This window comes from Electrona antarctica, assembly GCF_951216825.1.
Source record: "Electrona antarctica genome assembly, chromosome: 6".
NCBI lineage: Eukaryota > Metazoa > Chordata > Actinopteri > Myctophiformes > Myctophidae > Electrona > Electrona antarctica.
This window is the reverse complement of record NC_136811.1, coordinates 54,963,175-54,981,812: the sequence shown is the minus strand read 5'-3', so window position 1 is coordinate 54,981,812 and position 18,638 is coordinate 54,963,175. Positions and strand designations below refer to the sequence as shown.

The following is an 18,638-nucleotide window of genomic DNA, read 5'->3' as shown; positions in this document are numbered from 1 at the left end:
TATTCAGCTGCGTATGTGTGTTACTCCTTCGGCCAAGCGGGGATTGTGCATTTTCCGTGACACACTCGGCCAATCATGGAGATGTAACTACCGGTACTTATGTGTATCTAAAAACGGACATATGTGGATGACGTAGCAAATCTTTATTCGTTATATTTTATAGAGGGAGGGACCGTAAGTTGAAAAGAGTAAGAGATAAGTTGCGTGCTCTGCTCGCACACAAGTAGGCTATTCATGGCCTACTTGTGTGCGAAAGCGCAAGTTGGCAGCTCGACAGAGTGCATTTCTAGTTAAGATTCTGTGCCTATCAAGTTGCAACTCGGACGGGGCTGAGTCGGCTCAATCGAAACTTCGCAACGTTCGCCACGGCAACTCGCTTGCTCTGTGGTGGCTCGAGTTCGCTAGAGACGGCGCCCCTCCGTCGCTGTCAAAACAGTAGCCGTCGTCACCGCACAGAATGCAGCTCCTGAGATCTTGGTAGGTCAGTATATAGACGGCTACTGAGACCATTAAATAGTCTGATTAAACGTGATAATGTCCCATTCAGTGCATTGATAGCATTCAAACAGGGTGCTAGAGCGCGGCAGAAAGGCTCTGGCATCTCAATAGCACTTTCTGAGGGACATACTGTAGTCTGTACGTAGCCTCTAGCTATGCCTCTAGTAGGACAGTGGTACAGCACCTCAACCATCCCGAGGAACCACCATTTATTTTTACTGTGCTGACCTGGTGGCGTCGTTGAGGGCGACGGAGAAGAGGTTGTACCCGGCAGGCGAGGGGGAGTGCTGGAGGCTGTAGAGCCAGGAGGCGGCCTCCTTCACCAGCCCGCTGCCCTGCTCCCCGCCCAGAGAGCGGCTCAGGGCCTCGTAGAACGCCGTCTTACCGTCCAGCCTGCCCTGGAGAACCTCAAAGTCCTGTCGGAATGCACAGCAGAATCTTGACGTAGTTATAGGGTGCTAGCCTGTGAAGCATTCCTGTTCGGGTTTATGATCCAGTCAGGAGTGGTTTATTTAAATACAGTTTTTTATTTAAATAAGTAGAAAATGGCAAAGAAGTTTAGGGATAAGGGGTAAGGCTAACTGGGTGCAAGATAGAGCCCTTAGTCTTTAGCCTTTTGAATAAACTTTCATTTAGTTTTAGTGTGTGAGAAGATGAACTACAGATTGAGAAGGCATTTTTAGTAGGATCGGCCTCGGGTCTCGATGGCTTCCAGGCAGAGCCGACTGACCTTGATCCTTCTGGCTCGTCCGATCAGTCCGTCCTGCGCGGAGCTGCCCAGCAGGAGGTCGGGTGTCTGGACGTCCAGAGGATGGACAGAAGACACCGTCACACCGTCCACCACGGGAGACCACGCCTGCAGAGGACCGCTCACTGCCAGCAACTACACACACACACACGCACACACACACGGACACACACACGGACACACACAGGTTAATTGCCCGGGGTTATTTAATCCATTAAATCATAGCGCCCGGCAATTTATAGCAGCAGAGCACTTTTACCGACGGGCCGGATGTTATCCCGGATGTGGCTGAAGCAGCTAAATGTAGCCAAAACACTCTAGAGGCGATCAACGGGAGGTATGATTAAATCTACCACGACTAGCGACGGTACCGCGGTGGGCCGTCTAACACATAATCTTTCCTTAGAATTGGACGGGATGATTTAGATAAAGAGTTATTAACGTTTTAAGATTTTTTAAGACTCGTCGGCAAAAAAGGGGGGGAACATTTTCGATGACGTCCCACTGTTGCGCAACATCGAATGTTGCGCAACAGGCGCTCGCAGCCTGTGGAGCGATGCGATCGGTTTTCATATCAATAACATCCGTCTTTTTGATCAATCTTCATCCTGGGCGCTGGGCGTTACTAATTGAAAGGACGGTGAACTTCGTCCTGGGCGATCAGGGTGTTAAAATATACATGGAAAGGCCCTCTTCAACTTTAAGCGAGGCCAAGCCTCATTGGCCAACCGCTTGTGCAAGGAAGCGCTGTGATTGGCCTGTATAGCCACTTTGAGTGGCAGTTGGGGAAAACGCTCTCGCCAGAACATGATTTACGATTCTGTGCCTATCGGGACGCAGCTCGGAACGGTGCCGAGTCGGCTCAAACGAACTTCGCACCGTTCGGCACGGCAACTCGATCGCTCACGTTAGCTCGCTCGGCGGTGTCTCTTGTGGCTCTAGTTCGCTTGAGACGGTGTCACGGCGCGCCTCCGTCGCGGTCTAAAACTGTACTTTATCCGACCAAAAATGATCTGCAGCTGTTGTAGGCGAGAGGCATTTCCCAATATACATATTGTGTGAAAATAGACAATGCAGTAACTGAAACTTTATTCTATTTTATCAACACGTGCGCTTCCTGTTGATCGTGTCTGCTCAGAGCAACACTTATATTTAAAAAAAAAAACTATTCTGAACATTAAAAGTGATTTTTAAAATGGTGCCATTAAAAATCACTTTTTGTGGGTTTTTTTTGTTTTGTTTATTTGTCCAACCCTACTAATGATCCTGGGGATTATTCCTCAACAATGACCACCGCACCATCAATTATCCCTTGCAGAGTTTGACACTTTATGGTAAATGTGTGTGGGTGTGCGTGCGCTGTGTGAGTGTGCGTTGACTGCGTTCCCATGCGTGCGTGTGTGTTAATGTGCTTAATTCCTACCTTGGTCTGCGCGGCGTTGAGCGTGTGCGCGGGGGTCTGCCTGAGGCAGGCGGCCATGCTGGGGTCATCGGAGGTCACACAGCCCAGCTCCGTGGCCAGCTGGACAGCCTGCTGTCTGGACCTGGACACTGACTGCACCCCTGCTGGAGAGAACACACTGCCCCCCTGTGGCCGGGAGGACCGGCATGAGACGATGAGATATACCGTATACCAGTGGTTCCCAAACTTGGTCATGCCAAGGACCCCCAAATCGACATGTATTAGTCCGCGGACCCCCATTTGAAAAGATATGCCAGGGACCCCCCATAAGAGAGGATTTTTTTTACGGCTCTAGCAGTGATTTTCAAACATTTTAATTTCAAGGACCCCCCAGTTTGACATGGATTAGGCTACGGACCCCCATTAGATGGCATTTCTATCTCTGGGGACCCCCAATTTATATTGTAAAATCACTGCTCATTTAACTCAGAGTGTACAAATGGACTCTTTATAGTTACAGACCCATAAGGGTCCATTTGGTTCATACCTATCTCTAATTTAGCTAGGGATCCCCTGGAACTCCCTCGAGTACCCCTAGGGGTATAGCAGCGCGCGGCTGCCCCGTCCTGCCTGTTGTTGTGGTCGGCACTTTGGAATATTTTTCAACACTACAACAATACAAGCGATTACACCGTTTTTAAAGTAAAGTTTTACATGACGAGCAACTCGGCGATCGGTGCACTGGCTGTTCAAAGGTAACTTTAAACATAGGCAGGGCACGGTGGCACAGTCGGTAGTGCTGTCGCCTCACAGCTAGAAGGTCCTGGGTTCGATTCCCGCTCGTGAAGCTGTGGGTGCTGGCGGCGTGTTTCCTCCTCCGCATCATCAGTGCCCATACCCGAGGCGGGGTTGGCGAAAGGGCCTTTCTGTGTGGAGTTTGCATGTTCTCCCCGTGTCCCCTAGGGTAGGTACCCTCACATGTTCTCCCCGTGTCCCCTAGGGTAGGTACCCTCACAAAAAGCATGCAGTAATCCTGGTCTCTAAACTGCCTCCCCCTGGCCAGCCGGGGCGCCTGATGGAGGGGAAAGAAACTGGTTGGAATAACGTGTTCCTTCCACGCGCTACGTCCAACCAGGGAAACTCCCCCCTGTCAGGTGTAAAGGAGCAACTTGGACACTCAGGCATGAAGGAAGCATGAGTTCAAGTCTGTTGCTCTCCCCATGTCCTCCATATATGGGGACTAGGTTGGCGGAGGGTGTGTAGAGCCCAGGATCACATGATTAGATAATTGACACAGGGGTGAGAAATGGGTTACAAAATCGTGGGATCAAAATATAAAAACCAACAGGCAGTCTAGCCTGGAAGACGCTTGTTTAATCCCGGCATTAAAACTGTTACGAGCGTCTGCTAAATGTCTAAATTGTAGGAGAGGAGGAGAAGAGAGGTGAGGAGAGGTGAGGAGAAAGGGAGTTGTATATACTCACCATCAGTATCATGCGGCTGAAGAGAGGGGGACGAGAGGAGGGGAGTAGGAGGAGACTGGTGATGTCGGCACCTCCCCGCTCCGCCCCCACGGTCACCCTGGCGCCGTCCCCGCCGAACAGGGAGGCGTGACCTTTGACCCAGCGGAGAGCCGCTTCCTGGTCAGCCAGACCGTAGTTCCCGGACAGCTCCTCCGACCCTGATCACATGACGCAACACAGGACAGCTCATTGGGTAAGTATGCCACCCTGATCACATGACACAACACATGACAGCTCATTGGGTAAGTATGCCACCCTGATCACATGACACAACACATGACAGCTCATTGGGTAAGTATGCCACCCTGATCACATGACACAACACAGGACAGCTCATTGGGTAAGTATGCCACCCTGATCACATGACGCAACACAGGACAGCTCATTGGGTAAGTATGCCACCCTGATCACATGACGCAACACATGACAGCTCATTGGGTAAGTATGCCACCCTGATCACATGACACAACACATGACAGCTCATTGGGTAAGTATGCCACCCTGATCACATGACGCAACACAGGACAGCTCATTGGGTAAGTATGCCACCCTGATCACATGACGCAACACATGACAGCTCATTGGGTAAGTATGCCACCCTGATCACATGACACAACACAGGACAGCTCATTGGGTAAGTATGCCACCCTGATCACATGACGCAACACAGGACAGCTCATTGGGTAAGTATGCCACCCTGATCACATGACGCAACACATGACAGCTCATTGGGTAAGTATGCCACCCTGATCACATGACGCAACACATGACAGCTCATTGGGTAAGTATGCCACTTCACCCCTTTTGCAACCAGATCTTATTTTAATGATGTTTAGGACACAAGAAGCACTTTCCTGTGTGTGTAATGTGTGTTTTGAGACATTTTAGTAGCCGATTTCAAATGGCAGATGCGTGCGTGCGTGCGTGCGTGCGTGCGTGCGTGCACACCTGTACTGAGGAAGCCCAGCGCAGCTGTCCTGTAGTTGGCCGTTACCACGACGATGTTGCCCACAGCCGAGAGGGTGGAGCCATCGAGCAGTCCTGGACTCTGATTGGCTGAGGGGTTGAAGAAGAACACCAGCACGGGGACGGGACCAGACTGTCACGTGAGATGCGCACACACACACACACACACACACACACACACACACACACTTGAAATATTTATTTATATTCACATAAACGGAACAAGAATGCCTTGTACAAAGGACATAAACAGGTTGCTCCAATGAACTGCAGTGGCCAATGAGGTCGTGCCAACGCTCCAAGGCTTTTATATCCATGGTTTGGCCCTCCTTTTGGAGAGGTCGGCCATTTGAAGGCCCCTCCCTCACAACCGACTTGTGCACGTGTCCTAGCCTACCAATAACACCAACAATAGTAATGGGTGTTGCAGTGCACAGACTCACCACCGGGCCGACCGGTACGAAGACGTTGAGGTAGAGACAGTCTTCACTGGAGGCTGCAGACTGAAGGTCACCTGGTTGGATGCAGCTAGGTCTGTAGGACACACACACACACACACACACACACACACACTACTGTTATATCACTTGGTTGGATGCAGCTAGGCCTGTACGACACACACGCATGTACTGTCAGACAGACAGACGGGCGGGCGGACGGACGGACGGACGGACGTATGTAGGCTATATTTAGAAAAGTGCTATATAAACTTGAGCTATTATATGTACAGACTAGCCTGGAAGTAGCCAAGCTTTTCTTGGACTAGAGGGGGGTGGATTCAAAACTAGCACTGGACGCCGGCTCCCTATTGGTTCACCAACCTACTGTATGTGTCCGCCAGAGTAATCTAGTAAGAGAGGGGCGACTCTTTCTATCTCAATGGGATAGTTCCCCAATGTTTGGAACTATAGCCCATAGGCACCCCACCTTTAGACAGACAGACAGCAGTCTAGACAATCATACAGACAGCAGTCTAGACAGACAGACAGACAGACAGACAGGTACCGGGCTTTGCTGGCATCCCAGCTCCCCGTCCAGTTGGCAGGCTGGGGCGGTCTGAAACGCAGCGATCCTATTGGTGCACGGGCGTAGGGAACGCCCAGGTAGCGGACCACCGACTTCCTGTCTCCGCCCAGGCTGGTAGTCACGGCGACGCCCCGCAGCGTTCCGTGACCCGGGATCGCCACGGACGTAACCAACGGCATCCGCTCTGGAAGACAATTAAAGAAATATAAAACTATAATGTATTACAATGTACAACAAGAATTACTTAGACACATTTTATTTTGTTTTATATAGAATTCAGCTTGGTCTCTGTCCTCTATGGTCTCTGTCCTCTATGGTCTCTGCTGTCCTCTATGGTCTCTGTCCTCTATGGTCTCTGTCCTCTATGGTCTCTGTCCTCTATGGTCTCTGTCCTCTATGGCCTCTGTCCTCTATTGGTCTCTGTCCTCTATGGCCTCTGTCCTCTATGGCCTCTGTCCTCTATGGTCTCTGTCCTCTATGGTCTCTGTCCTCTATGGTCTCTGTCCTCTATTGGTCTCTGTCCTCTATGGTCTCTGTCCTCTATGGTCTCTGTCCTCTATGGTCCTCTATGGTCTCTGTCCTCTATGGTCTCTGTCCTCTATGGTCCTCTATGGTCTCTGTCCTCTATTGGTCTCTGTCCTCTATGGTCCTCTATGGTCTCTGTCCTCTATTGGTCTCTGTCCTCTATGGTCTCTGGTCCTCTATGGTTGCTGTCCTCTATGGTCTCTGTCCTCTATGGTCTCTGTCCTCTATGGTCTCTGTCCTCTATGGTCACTGGAAACAGTTGATGACTGTATTCTTTAAACCCTTTTAACTTCAATTATTTTCCCAGATTTCGTTTTTTATCAAAACAAGCTTTATGCGCAGCTCAAGAATGATTCATTCTTGCCCTGATGAAGACCTTGTTGGTCGAAACATGTTGGCAGTTGCCCTTTTAATTTAATAAAGGCGTTCCTCATTTTGAACTTCGAGTGCCCGGATCCTTCTCTTTTTATCTATGTCTTGATCCCGTTTTTGATCCGTGTGAGCACCTTTTTATCATTATCACCTTTTGCTACCTCTGTTGAGCACCTGGTTAGTTCCTCTTCTATCTCTGTTGAGCACCTGGTTAGTTCCTCTTCTATCTCTGTTGAGCACCTGGTTAGTTCCTCTACCTCTGTTGAGCACCTGGTTAGTTCCTCTTCTATCTCTGTTGAGCACCTGGTTAGTTCCTCTACCTCTGTTGAGCACCTGGTTAGTTCCTCTTCTATCTCTGTTGAGCACCTGGTTAGTTCCTCTTCTATCTCTGTTGAGCACCTGGTTAGTTCCTCTATCTCTGTTGAGCACCTGGTTAGTTCCTCTACCTCTGTTGAGCACCTGGTTAGTTCCTCTTCTATCTCTGTTGAGCACCTGGTTAGTTCCTCTTCTATCTCTGTTGAGCACCTGGTTAGTTCCTCTATCTCTGTTGAGCACCTGGTTAGTTCCTCTACCTCTGTTGAGCACCTGGTTAGTTCCTCTTCTATCTCTGTTGAGCACCTGGTTAGTTCCTCTTCTATCTCTGTTGAGCACCTGGTTAGTTCCTCTTCTATCTCTGTTGAGCACCTGGTTAGTTCCTCTACCTCTGTTGAGCACCTGGTTAGTTCCTCTTCTATCTCTGTTGAGCACCTGGTTAGTTCCTCTTCTATCTCTGTTGAGCACCTGGTTAGTTCCTCTTCTATCTCTGTTGAGCACCTGGTTAGTTCCTCTTCTATCTCTGTTGAGCACCTGGTTAGTTCCTCTTCTATCTCTGTTGAGCACCTGGTTAGTTCATCTTCTATCTCTGTTGAGCACCTGGTTAGTTCCTCTTGTATGAGTGTGATTGACTCACCTTTCTTCAGGTAGACGCGGGAGGCGGGCTCTCTGACGACCAGTCTGCACGTGGTGGAGGCGGGGCTAGAGGCTTTAGGGGTGGGGCTAAGCAGCACACAGCTGGTGGTGTCTGGGTAGAGGACGCAGCGAGTTGCCGAGTGCGTCTGGCTGATGGTCACTACCTTGCAGGACTCCACCGACTGACACGCTGAAATAATAGTAAAACATTCATATTACTATAGTGTTGATTTTGTCGACTATATTTTTTTCACTGATAAAAACGAAATAAAAACTCAGCTATCATGGCTAAAACTGTGGCTAAATACACTGACGATTTTGTCAACACAAAACTAGACCAAAATGTTAGGGTTATCGAGAAGAGATCCAGCAGAACTAAAAGACAAGTTGTTTTATGTTTGGTTGTGTGCATGTTGTCATGCTCCGAAAATAGCAGATCTACAAGCTCACAATGTGTTGCAGAGCGACATGTGAGCCTGTAGATCTGCTATTTTCGGCGCACAGCTGAGTATCAGGCATTTCAACACCATCAAGGCCAAAAAGCATTTTACCATAAGATTGTAGTTGTCTAAATCAACTGTAGATTTAGACACCTAAAATCTTATGGTAATTTAGTCGACATTTCAGATGACTTAAATGTAATTTTTTTAATTCAAAACACTGACTACATCAAAATGTGCTGTCAAAATCAACACTGTTCTGACACAAATTGTATATACATACATACATACATACATACATACATACATACATACATACATACATACATACATACATACATACATACAAACAAACAAACAAACAAACAATGCATACGTATGTTAAATGATGATGCGATAGGACATTAAGCAACTAGTCGACTATTCAACTAGTCGACTAGTAAATCCACTAGTCGACCTTGTTGGTACTAGTTGACTAGTTGGTACTAGTTGACTAGTTGATAAGAATTTTTTTCACCCTGTTTTTGTAGGCCTGAAGATTAGCTAGATTATAGTTATAGTGACCAATGTACACAGTTTTTAACTGTAATTATTATTATTTTATTTTTTACATAATAGTTAGGCCTAGTTAAACAACTAGTAAACTAGGCAACTAGTAAACTAGTAAAAATCACTAGAAGTGAAAGCCCTAATATGCGCCTTCTGCCTTTTTTATTACTTTCCATTCCCACAACAATATACGGGAAAACATGGCATATTTTAGATATAGTTTGAATGGTGATTAATACTGATTAAAAATGTAAATTATTAATAGCGACATTTGACAGCTGACTAGGGCTGTCTGAGGTCAGCGTGGTTACCATGGAGACACCAGTCTCTGGTCTTGTCGCCGTCGCCGGCGATGTCCCGGCTCACGTGGATGACATCATAGGCGGAGAGGGCGGGGTCTATCGTCACCTGGGAGTCCTCTACAACACTCCACTCGTCCACAGACACTGACAACACAGACACAAAAATATATATATTTTAAGCGGTCACTAATATGTCTAGTATCCTAACACCAGGGCTCCACCGGGCGCGTCAGCGTCGCATCTCTGTCACCGTCAGGGAATGTTCCCTTTTTAATCAATGAAGGGTGGCTCCACTGCCCGCGTTGCGTGACGCGTGCATTAAAATTGAACCGGTGCGTTTTTTGACGCACGCGACGGAGACGCAACGCGTCCGGTGGAGCCCTGGCGTAACAGTCCGACACCCTAACCTAACACTAACCTCACAGGGAAGCCACGGGTGAGTCAGTTGGCGATAGGCAATAGGCAAGCAGATAGGCAAGCAGCAACGCAGCACCGTCCGTATAGCCTACAGTCGTCCCCCGGAAGCGCGTCCACGCGTGCCAGCCAAGAACTATTATAGGCTTGACTGACTGGGGGGGGGACCTCCAAAACCAGGCAGGTAACGTGCTGTTGACTTAGTTACGCTGCATTAGGTCTGTAACGCCGAGGAACGAGCGGAGGAACCAATGTAGCTATTGTAGCCTCGGCCCGGGAGGGGGACCCGGGACCTATGGATGCGATTGGCACGTACTGTACGTTACCAGTCGACTAAAGAGCCAGTGTGGAGGCACTGGGGGGACAGTGGGGACACTGTGGAGGCACTGTGGAGGCACTGGGGGTCCATTGGGGAGGCACTGTGGGGACACTGGGGAGGCTCTGTGGAGGCACTGGCGGGACACTGGCACTGGGGAGGTACTGGGGAGGCTTTTTTTTTTTTTTTTTTTGGCGCCCCTCCCCCATGGCGCTCGAAGCCGCCGCTTCGTCGGCCTGTAGGAAGAACCGGGCCTGCCAACAGGCCCGACAGGCAAGCAGCAACACAGCACCGTATAGCCTACACCAGTAAGTCGTTACTAACAGACAGTACGTACTAGTAGTAGTAGTAGTAGTTTCATACCGTTGTTTTTGGGTGCAGGCAGCGTGAACGGAGGGCAGAGAGCAGGAGATTTACTCCACTGGTTCACTGGAGACACACAGAGACACAGTTTGTCAAACAGAGACATTTAACAACTTTAAACATTTCATTGATAGACTCCTGAGTGCGTGTGTGTGTGTGTGTGCGTGCATGCGTTGAGTACCAGGTTTGAGGTACCAGCCGAAGGGGTGTGGCCGGGCTCTGACAGCAGACGGCCTGCAGTCCTGAGTGGTCCAGGTGGTGGCGCTGTCGTCCTCGGAGCACGTCTGAACGCCCAGACTGATCAGCGACAGACACACCACATCGCCACCTGTTGGTGAGACATCATATATATTCCTATAATTTTAGACGTGTCTGTCTGTCATATCTGTCTGTCTGTCATAACCCCGCTTTGCTTTTCACTGGCTTGTTGATTTTGACAGCGATTTTAGTTTTAGTTATAGTCTTTTGAATAGTTTTAATTTAGTTTTAGTCACATTTTAGTCACCTGGCTGGAATGTTTTAGTGTTAGTCTATAGTTTTAGTCGACTAAATAAAATATAAGATGTTAGTCGACGAAATCTACAGTTGATTTAGTCGACTAAAATGTGTTTTGGTGGGCCGCGATGCAGTCGTAATGACTTATTTTACTCTAGCCGATCTACAAGCTTGTAGATCTGCTCTTTTCAGCATGTAACTAAGTGTAAAATGACTTGTGTCTTTTACTTATACTGGATCTCTTGTCCACTAGGCCCTTGCAAACATTTAGTCTAGTTTTCTACGAAATTGTCAATATATTTACTCTTAGTTTTAGTCATCATACCTTAGTTTTCATGTAGATTCAGTCGACAAACTTTTTTCGTCATAGTATTAGTCGACAAAATCAACACTGTTGATCTGAATGTGCACACGGGCATTGACCATTACGTCATGCAGGGCTTCCCGGAGCCCCTTTTCTCAAATTGTACGCAGGTGTTTTTTTCGCCTTCTTTGGAAAGTCTGTTTAACTCGATGAGCGCAGTTGTCGCCGTTGGGTTACACCATTATTTGTTTCCTATCGAATTGTGTTGACTTCCGGCCATGTCCTGCCAACTGCAATGGAGACCGGTAAACGGAATCGGACGACACACATTTTGTGTAACACATACAGTACCATTTCCGGGTACGTCGACTTACAGTTACAGTTGGTTGTCTATGGAATTCAGTTACCTCCCGTCAATGGGCCTCATGCGCCAATAAGTTCCTAACTTTTCCTCTTACATTTCTTCCTAAGTGAATTCCTAAGAGAAGTCCAGTCAGATTCATGAAACGTTCTTAAGTAGGCAGAATTGTTCGTAAGCATGTTCTTATGATGATGAATCCAAATCCTCGTAACTTGAAGGGGTGTGCCAGTTCATTCAAATTATCATAGGTAGACGCCCCACATATCCTAATTAGCATCCTAATTACCATAGGGAACCGCCCCACCAATCCCATATAAGGCATTGGGAATTCACTTTCCTACCTGTGTTCACCCAGGTGGGTGTAGTTTTGCATGACTCCATGGCCTTGCCTGCAGTCACATGTGTGATTGCAGCTCACAGGACCTCACACATAGAAATAAAGTTGAGTGAAGTCAAGAATACCTAAACTAAAGTCTAAATATGGTGACTCCAAACATTAAAAATCAATAATACTGTGGAGGTACTGAAGCGAACAGAAATTTTCACATTTTCAATATTTTCAATATTCATGAATGTATTTTATTATTTATCTCACAATAGTCAACTGGGGGGGGGGGGGGGGTGATGGGGGATGGTTATGTGGTGGGTATGGTGCGTTTGTTTGGGTTGGGTTGTGAACTCTAAACCAGTGGTTCTCAAACATTTTCATGTCAAGGACCCCCAAATTGACATGCATTCTGCAGACCCCCATATGAAAATATTTTCTGCTAGGGTAATGTTTTGAAGATTTATCAAAATGTTTTGAAAATAGCCATCTACAAGCGCAAAATGGGCAGTAATGGGACGCGTTTGTGAGCTTGTATAGATTGGCTATTTTCAAAGTATAAAATGGGATTAAAGTGGTAAAATATTTCATATTTTGCTGTGGACTGCCTGGAACTTCCTCAAGGACCCCTTGAGGTCCTCAGACCAAACTTTGAGCATCATGCAGATGGCGCTGTTTTCCCTTTATGTTTTCAGATTGCACTTAAGAACGAAAAAGGCACCCTAAGAGTGCTCCACAGTGTGCGTAGATTCTGTTCTTACCTACGAACAAATCACAGCTAAGAAAAGATTGAGGGATCCCAAAACCTTCTTAAAAACTTCCTAAGTGGGTCTAAGAACAAATTTCCTCTTAAGAACGTCTTAAGAACGGTTGGCGCATGAGGCCCATTGATCTTTCAACAGGTAAGGACTAGTTATTCTAAAAAGAGGAATCCTTTATAGAAAATACTTAATACATTTTGGACTGACCAGATTCTACAAATGTCTTCTAAATCCTGACCGTTTTCTGAAAAACCCATGTTTCTATGTCCGTGGTTCTCAAACTATTTAATGTCAAGGACCCTCAGAATTATATGTAATTGGCCACCGACCCCCATCTGAACATATGTTGTTCCAGGGAGTAAAAAACGATCGCTCTGAAAGAATATATACTCAAAGATTTGAGCCACATTTTTTTACGATTTTTCATAAATAGCAGACCTACAAGCTACGAGCTTGTAGATCTGCTGTTTTTCAATAGCTGAAGCATAACATAATGCTTTAAAACACCAAAAGGGGTTCCCGTCCTGATTTAAATGATGATCATAATGTTGGTTCCAGAGAACAACTAAAGGCCGTATGAGACGGGTCAGCGAGTGACGCGGCCAGGCATTATTCTCGCCCTGGCTCAGTGATCATGATCTTGTTTTGTTTCCTGTTGAAAAATGGGGTGAAAAATGGGTTACAAAATCGTGGGATAAAAATTATTAGAAAGAAAAATAGACCAATATTGTAAAGTTACCTGAAGACTTGGTATCTCTGACAAATCCCATACCCCGGCAGCATGGATCTTCATCGCATCGACGCTCACACTCCAAGAATCTACACACGCATGCACGCGCGCACACACGCACGCACGCACGCACGCACGCACGCACGCATGCACGCACACACACACTTTATCATCACATTTGTGCTACTGTGCTCACTGCTCACACAAAAATGTCACAATCACTATGAACATAAACACATCACCGCTGATCACATACTGTACATTGTTTCCCCATTATTTTAGAGATATGACTGTAACCAAATGGACCCAATCCTTTTACTGTATACAGTGTCATATTTTACATATCATTGTATTTGTTGTTACCCCTGAGACAGTGGAGTGTCTCCCAGAGAGATACGACTGTAACCAAATGGACCCAATCATTTTACTGTACACAGTGTCATATTTGACATATCATTGTATTTGTTGTGTTACCCCTGAGACAGTGGAGTGTCTCCCAGAGAGATACGACTGCGCACAGAGTAAGAAACCATCTTCTGGAACGGAACCCGACTGTAGAAGCTCTTCACCGGCCCGGACAGGTCAACTGAAACACACACACACACAGACACACATGCACAGACACACACGCAGGCATACACACACACACACAGACACAACACACGGTGTGACCATGGTGACATCGATCAATTCTTGATATAAAGCTTCTAATACATTATTTAGGCCCCAAAATCTAACCGGAAACCGGCTGGTTCAACGCGCTGCACAAGGTGCCCTGTTTTCCACTTGAGCACCTGCCCCTCTAAATGTCTGTGCACGCCACTGATAGTAATAAACAAGAAATGATCACAGTCGGGTGAAAGAAGCGCTGTCTCCGTTGTGTTCTTGTCTCCGTTGTGTTCTCCCCCCCATATCAGTATGATTATTATTTTAGTAACGTCACGTGTACGTTTGTGTGTCACAACCTCGCGCCTCTCGGCCGTTGTTTACTTTGTGCTCGTTTCCGACATTCTGTGCGTGGTTCAACAACATCTGTTTTGTTGTGCCTTTCCTGCTGTCCAGCTCATAACATTAGCAGCTGTTTTCGCTTTGACGATGCTGGTGGTGAAGCTTGGTCGCTGTGGTGCGGAAATCGGCCCTTTCGCGGTGTGTGTGGCATAGCTTAGGAGGCAGGCAATCATACTACACACTAGGCATTCAGTATGACTAGGTGACATAGAAAGCATAGGTGGACCCCAGGCTAGGTTTCACCTAACAAAAACGTCTTCGTAACGGACTGACACACTCACTCACCCTTCTTGATGTGGGCGCTGTGTGGCGCGCTGGGCAGCAGGGGGCGACAGGGCTGCCTCAGAGGCTTGTCGTAGGCCCCACACACCGTGGAGTCTGGGTAGAGGAGACAGCTGTGGAAACCTGCTGTGTCTTGTCTCACGTCCACTATGGAGCACTGCTGCTCCGACCGACAGCCTGCACGCACGCACGCACAACACACACACACACACTTTTTAAATGTAGTTTTAAAAAAACTTGGTGACTATAACTATAATCTAGCTGATCTTGAGGCCTACAAAAACGGCCAACCTACTAGTTGAATAGTCGACTAGTTGCTTAAAGCCCTGACATCGACATGTCAGTCACGCGATCCAAGGACCGCCCGCCCCTGGGAGTATTGAAAAGTGTGTTTTTAAAAAAAAATAGCAGATCTACAAGCTCACAATGTGTCACATTGCGACGCATTTTGAGCTTGTAGACAGGCTATTTTCAAATGGCCAATATTTACTGTATATAGTGTGGTTTTATAAGTGGTTAATCTATGTTTTGTAATAATAATAATCAAAATCTACAAAGGGACTACTACTAGTATCTAAGTTTGTAGTAAAAGTATTGAACATGTGGTGTAGTAAAGATATTGATACATCTCAACAGGACATACGTGAGAGGCACCAGAGCAGTGCTTGCTGGGAGTTGAAGTTCATCTTGTTGAGCCAATAGGAGAGGGCGGGGAGGCTTCTCTTTGGATCCACCAGCACGCTGCTCTCGTCCAGGGACTCGAACCCACTTTGTACCGCTTCTGTAGAGGGACACAACATATGACACGTAGAACAGCTGCTGTAGAGCAGGGGGTTCTCAACGTTTTTGGCTGGGGACCCCCGGAAATGCTTTGGCCATGTCTCGCGACTGTCAGGATGTAGAAGACATTTTTAGAATCTGATCTCAGGTCAAAATGGGTTAATTTCCTTTTTTTTTTTTTGTCGCGACCCACGGTTGAGAACCCCTGCTGAGGGACATAACATATGAGATGAATGAATGAATCTGAATACCAACCATCCACGGCAAACGTGGCCTGCTGTGTTCCTCTGCAGGATGGAGATGTAACATCTGCTGCCGGCTCTGAGCCTGTGAGACACATGGAATAGCAGTTATACACACAGTACAAGTAAAGGGTGCATTTATATATATATATAGCGCCTTTATCCAAAGGTGCTTTCTCTATAGATTGTGCATTACATTCACCCATTCACATTTCACACACACCCCCATTCACCCCCATGGTGAAGGAAACCATGCAAGGCACCAGCCTGCACATCGGGAGCAATTGGGGGTTGAGAGTCTTGCTCAAGGACACTTTGACACTAAGGGGCGATTCATACTCCTATTTTAGAGCCGAATAAAAGTCGGTTCGGCGCTGTAGAGCCTACAATGTGACGTCATTTGAGGTTCGGGGGGGCGGGTACCGTCCTAAATTCGGCTCTGGAGGTAGATGGAGTTATAGTATAGATGGGGTTATAAAGCTTGTACTTGTACCGTTGTGGAGGTAGATGGGGTTATTGCGAACGCAGTGAGCATTTACTATGAGACCCAGCAGATCACGTCTGTGTGTCTGTGTGTGTGTGTGTGTGTCTGTGTGTGTGTCACGCTGTAACACCACCCGCCCACCACCAGAGGGCGCAGCTGTATCACACACAAAAACACACACTTGCACGCACACACACACACGCACGCACGCACGCACGCACGCACGCACCCACGCACGCACACACACACACACACAAAACACTTAACTTAAAAAAAAACTTAACTTAAAAAAAAACTTAACTTAAAAAAAAAACTTAAAAAGGAAAAACGCACACACACAAAAAACTTAACTTAAAAAAAAACTTAACTTAAAAAAAAACTTAACTTAAAAAAAAAACTTAAAAAGGAAAAACGCACACACACAAAAAACTTAACTTAAAAAAAAACTTAACTTAAAAAAAAACTTAACTTAAAAAAAACGTAAAAAGGAAAAACGCACACACAAAAAACTTAACTTAAAAAAAAACTTAACTTAAAAAAAAAACTTAAAGGAAAAACTTACACACACAAAAAACTTAACTTAAAAAAAAACTTAACTTAAAAAAAAACTTAACTTAAAAAAAACTTAAAAAGGAAAAACGCACACACACAAAAAACTTAACTTAAAAACAAACTTAACTTAAAAAAAAACTTAAACAAAAAACTTTTAAAAAAAAAACCTAAAAAAGAAGCACGCACGCACACATACACACTAAAAAAATACTTGAAAAAACATTTAATTTAAAAAAACTTAACTAAAAAAAAACCTTAAAAAGTACGTAATTTATTCTAATTGTTGTTATTGCAATTTACGAGCTGCGTTCGCTTCCCGCGTTTGCGCGTCTTACTTGTAGTATAGATGGGGTTATAAAGCTTGTACTTGTACCGTTGTGGAGGTAGATGGGGTTATAGTATAGATGGGGTTGTAAAGGTAAAGGTTGTACTTGTACCGTTGTGGAGGTAGATGGGGTTATAGTATAGATGGGGTTGTAAAGGTTGTACTTGTACCGTTGTGGAGGTAGATGGCCTGGAAGGTGACGATGGACGCCTGGTAGTCCTTCTTGTTCTTGCTGTCAGCCGGTAGAGAAGCATCGGCTGGAGAGAAGGACAATACAAGCGTTGAACACACCTCTACGGCTGTGGCTGCCGCGTAGCGTAGCCTATAGCTATATAGGACAATGGCACTATTCTGCACGGTCAAAGAAGAGGGAGAACATCCAGTTTGTAGAGCTCCGAGACGTACTTTATTTTAAGACAACAATTTTGTAAAATTGTTTTCTTAACCTTAGACAACAATTTTGTAAAATTGTTGTCTTAAAATAAAGTAAGTCTCGGAGCTCTACAAACTGGTGTGCGGATGATGTTTGCCTTGATGCCTGACATCCTATACTCTCTGCTGCCCCATCTGGCGGAGTCAGGTTATGACATCCAGCGCCTGGCCTGAATATAGGCATTGAGATGTGCACACCATCTTCTCTGTGAACTATTCTGCACGGTGGAATCCATGCAACCTATAGGGCTTTCATATAGAGTACAGGCGCTACGGAACGTGGTCAGAGTTCTGGGTGGGACTATATCAACTCTTTGGTTACTCTTTTTGTTGTAAAGATGGGGTGTTAATTTAACTTTGACTTCAAATCATTGAATCGTATCGTCATTCGGTCATTTAACACTACCTGCTCCAAAAACGAACCTCCTTAAACAAACAGTTATGTATCGATCAATATCATTTTGGAACATGTTACCACCTCACATTAATATAACACAAAATAAATTATCTTTCAAATATGCTTTAAAGGAACACTTGTTACAGCTGACCACATGACCATAATGTTATTCTTATGTTGCATTTAATTTTATAGAATAATTTGTAATTATGTATTTTCATGTATTTGTTGAATGTATTTGTAATTATGTATTTATGTACTTTTTGTATGCATTTTATATGTACCCCATCCATCCATTCAATAAACAATAAACAATCGTCGCCATAATTAACCAATATGGTCCATGTATCGTATCGTCAACCATGTATCGTGATACGTATCGTATCGCTGTTAAATGTATCGTTACACCCCTATCACAATCACATACTGACGTCCCTATCGAGACGTGTCATACTTGAGAGTAGGCCTATCACAATTATTACATAATCGTCTATTTGAGATAATTGAAATGATTTTGTCATCATCGCCATAATCTTTTCCATGTTGAAAAATGTCATTTAAAATAGCAGATCTACAAGCTCACAACGCGTCACGAAATGACGCGTTGATCTGCTATTTTCGCTAGCTGTAAAATACTGCGTTCACACTGGAAGCTACAAAGATACGGTCTACCATTCATTGTCAATGGAAGCCAGCGACATGAAGATGCAAAGATGCATCCGACGCTTGCAGCTGCTATAAAAGCTACAAATTACAAGTTGGGCTGAT

General features: G+C 45.8%; 1 protein-coding gene across 1 annotated transcript in view; it reads right to left on the bottom strand.

The window, feature by feature from the left end:
- Positions 1-18,638, bottom strand: part of tg (thyroglobulin) — a gene marked incomplete at both ends in the record, with an annotated part of 55,521 nt that overhangs the window by 5,391 nt on the left and 31,492 nt on the right. The window contains 17 exons of the mRNA XM_079503859.1: positions 727-914; positions 1,229-1,381; positions 2,670-2,834; positions 4,133-4,329; positions 5,120-5,270; positions 5,581-5,671; positions 6,143-6,347; positions 8,010-8,198; positions 9,309-9,443; positions 10,393-10,458; positions 10,574-10,720; positions 13,378-13,457; positions 13,843-13,954; positions 14,662-14,835; positions 15,302-15,439; positions 15,694-15,765; positions 17,212-17,298. Of these exons, the coding sequence (XP_079359985.1) occupies positions 727-914; positions 1,229-1,381; positions 2,670-2,834; positions 4,133-4,329; positions 5,120-5,270; positions 5,581-5,671; positions 6,143-6,347; positions 8,010-8,198; positions 9,309-9,443; positions 10,393-10,458; positions 10,574-10,720; positions 13,378-13,457; positions 13,843-13,954; positions 14,662-14,835; positions 15,302-15,439; positions 15,694-15,765; positions 17,212-17,298 (2,350 nt within the window). The remainder of the gene's footprint in view (positions 1-726; positions 915-1,228; positions 1,382-2,669; positions 2,835-4,132; positions 4,330-5,119; positions 5,271-5,580; positions 5,672-6,142; positions 6,348-8,009; positions 8,199-9,308; positions 9,444-10,392; positions 10,459-10,573; positions 10,721-13,377; positions 13,458-13,842; positions 13,955-14,661; positions 14,836-15,301; positions 15,440-15,693; positions 15,766-17,211; positions 17,299-18,638) is intronic.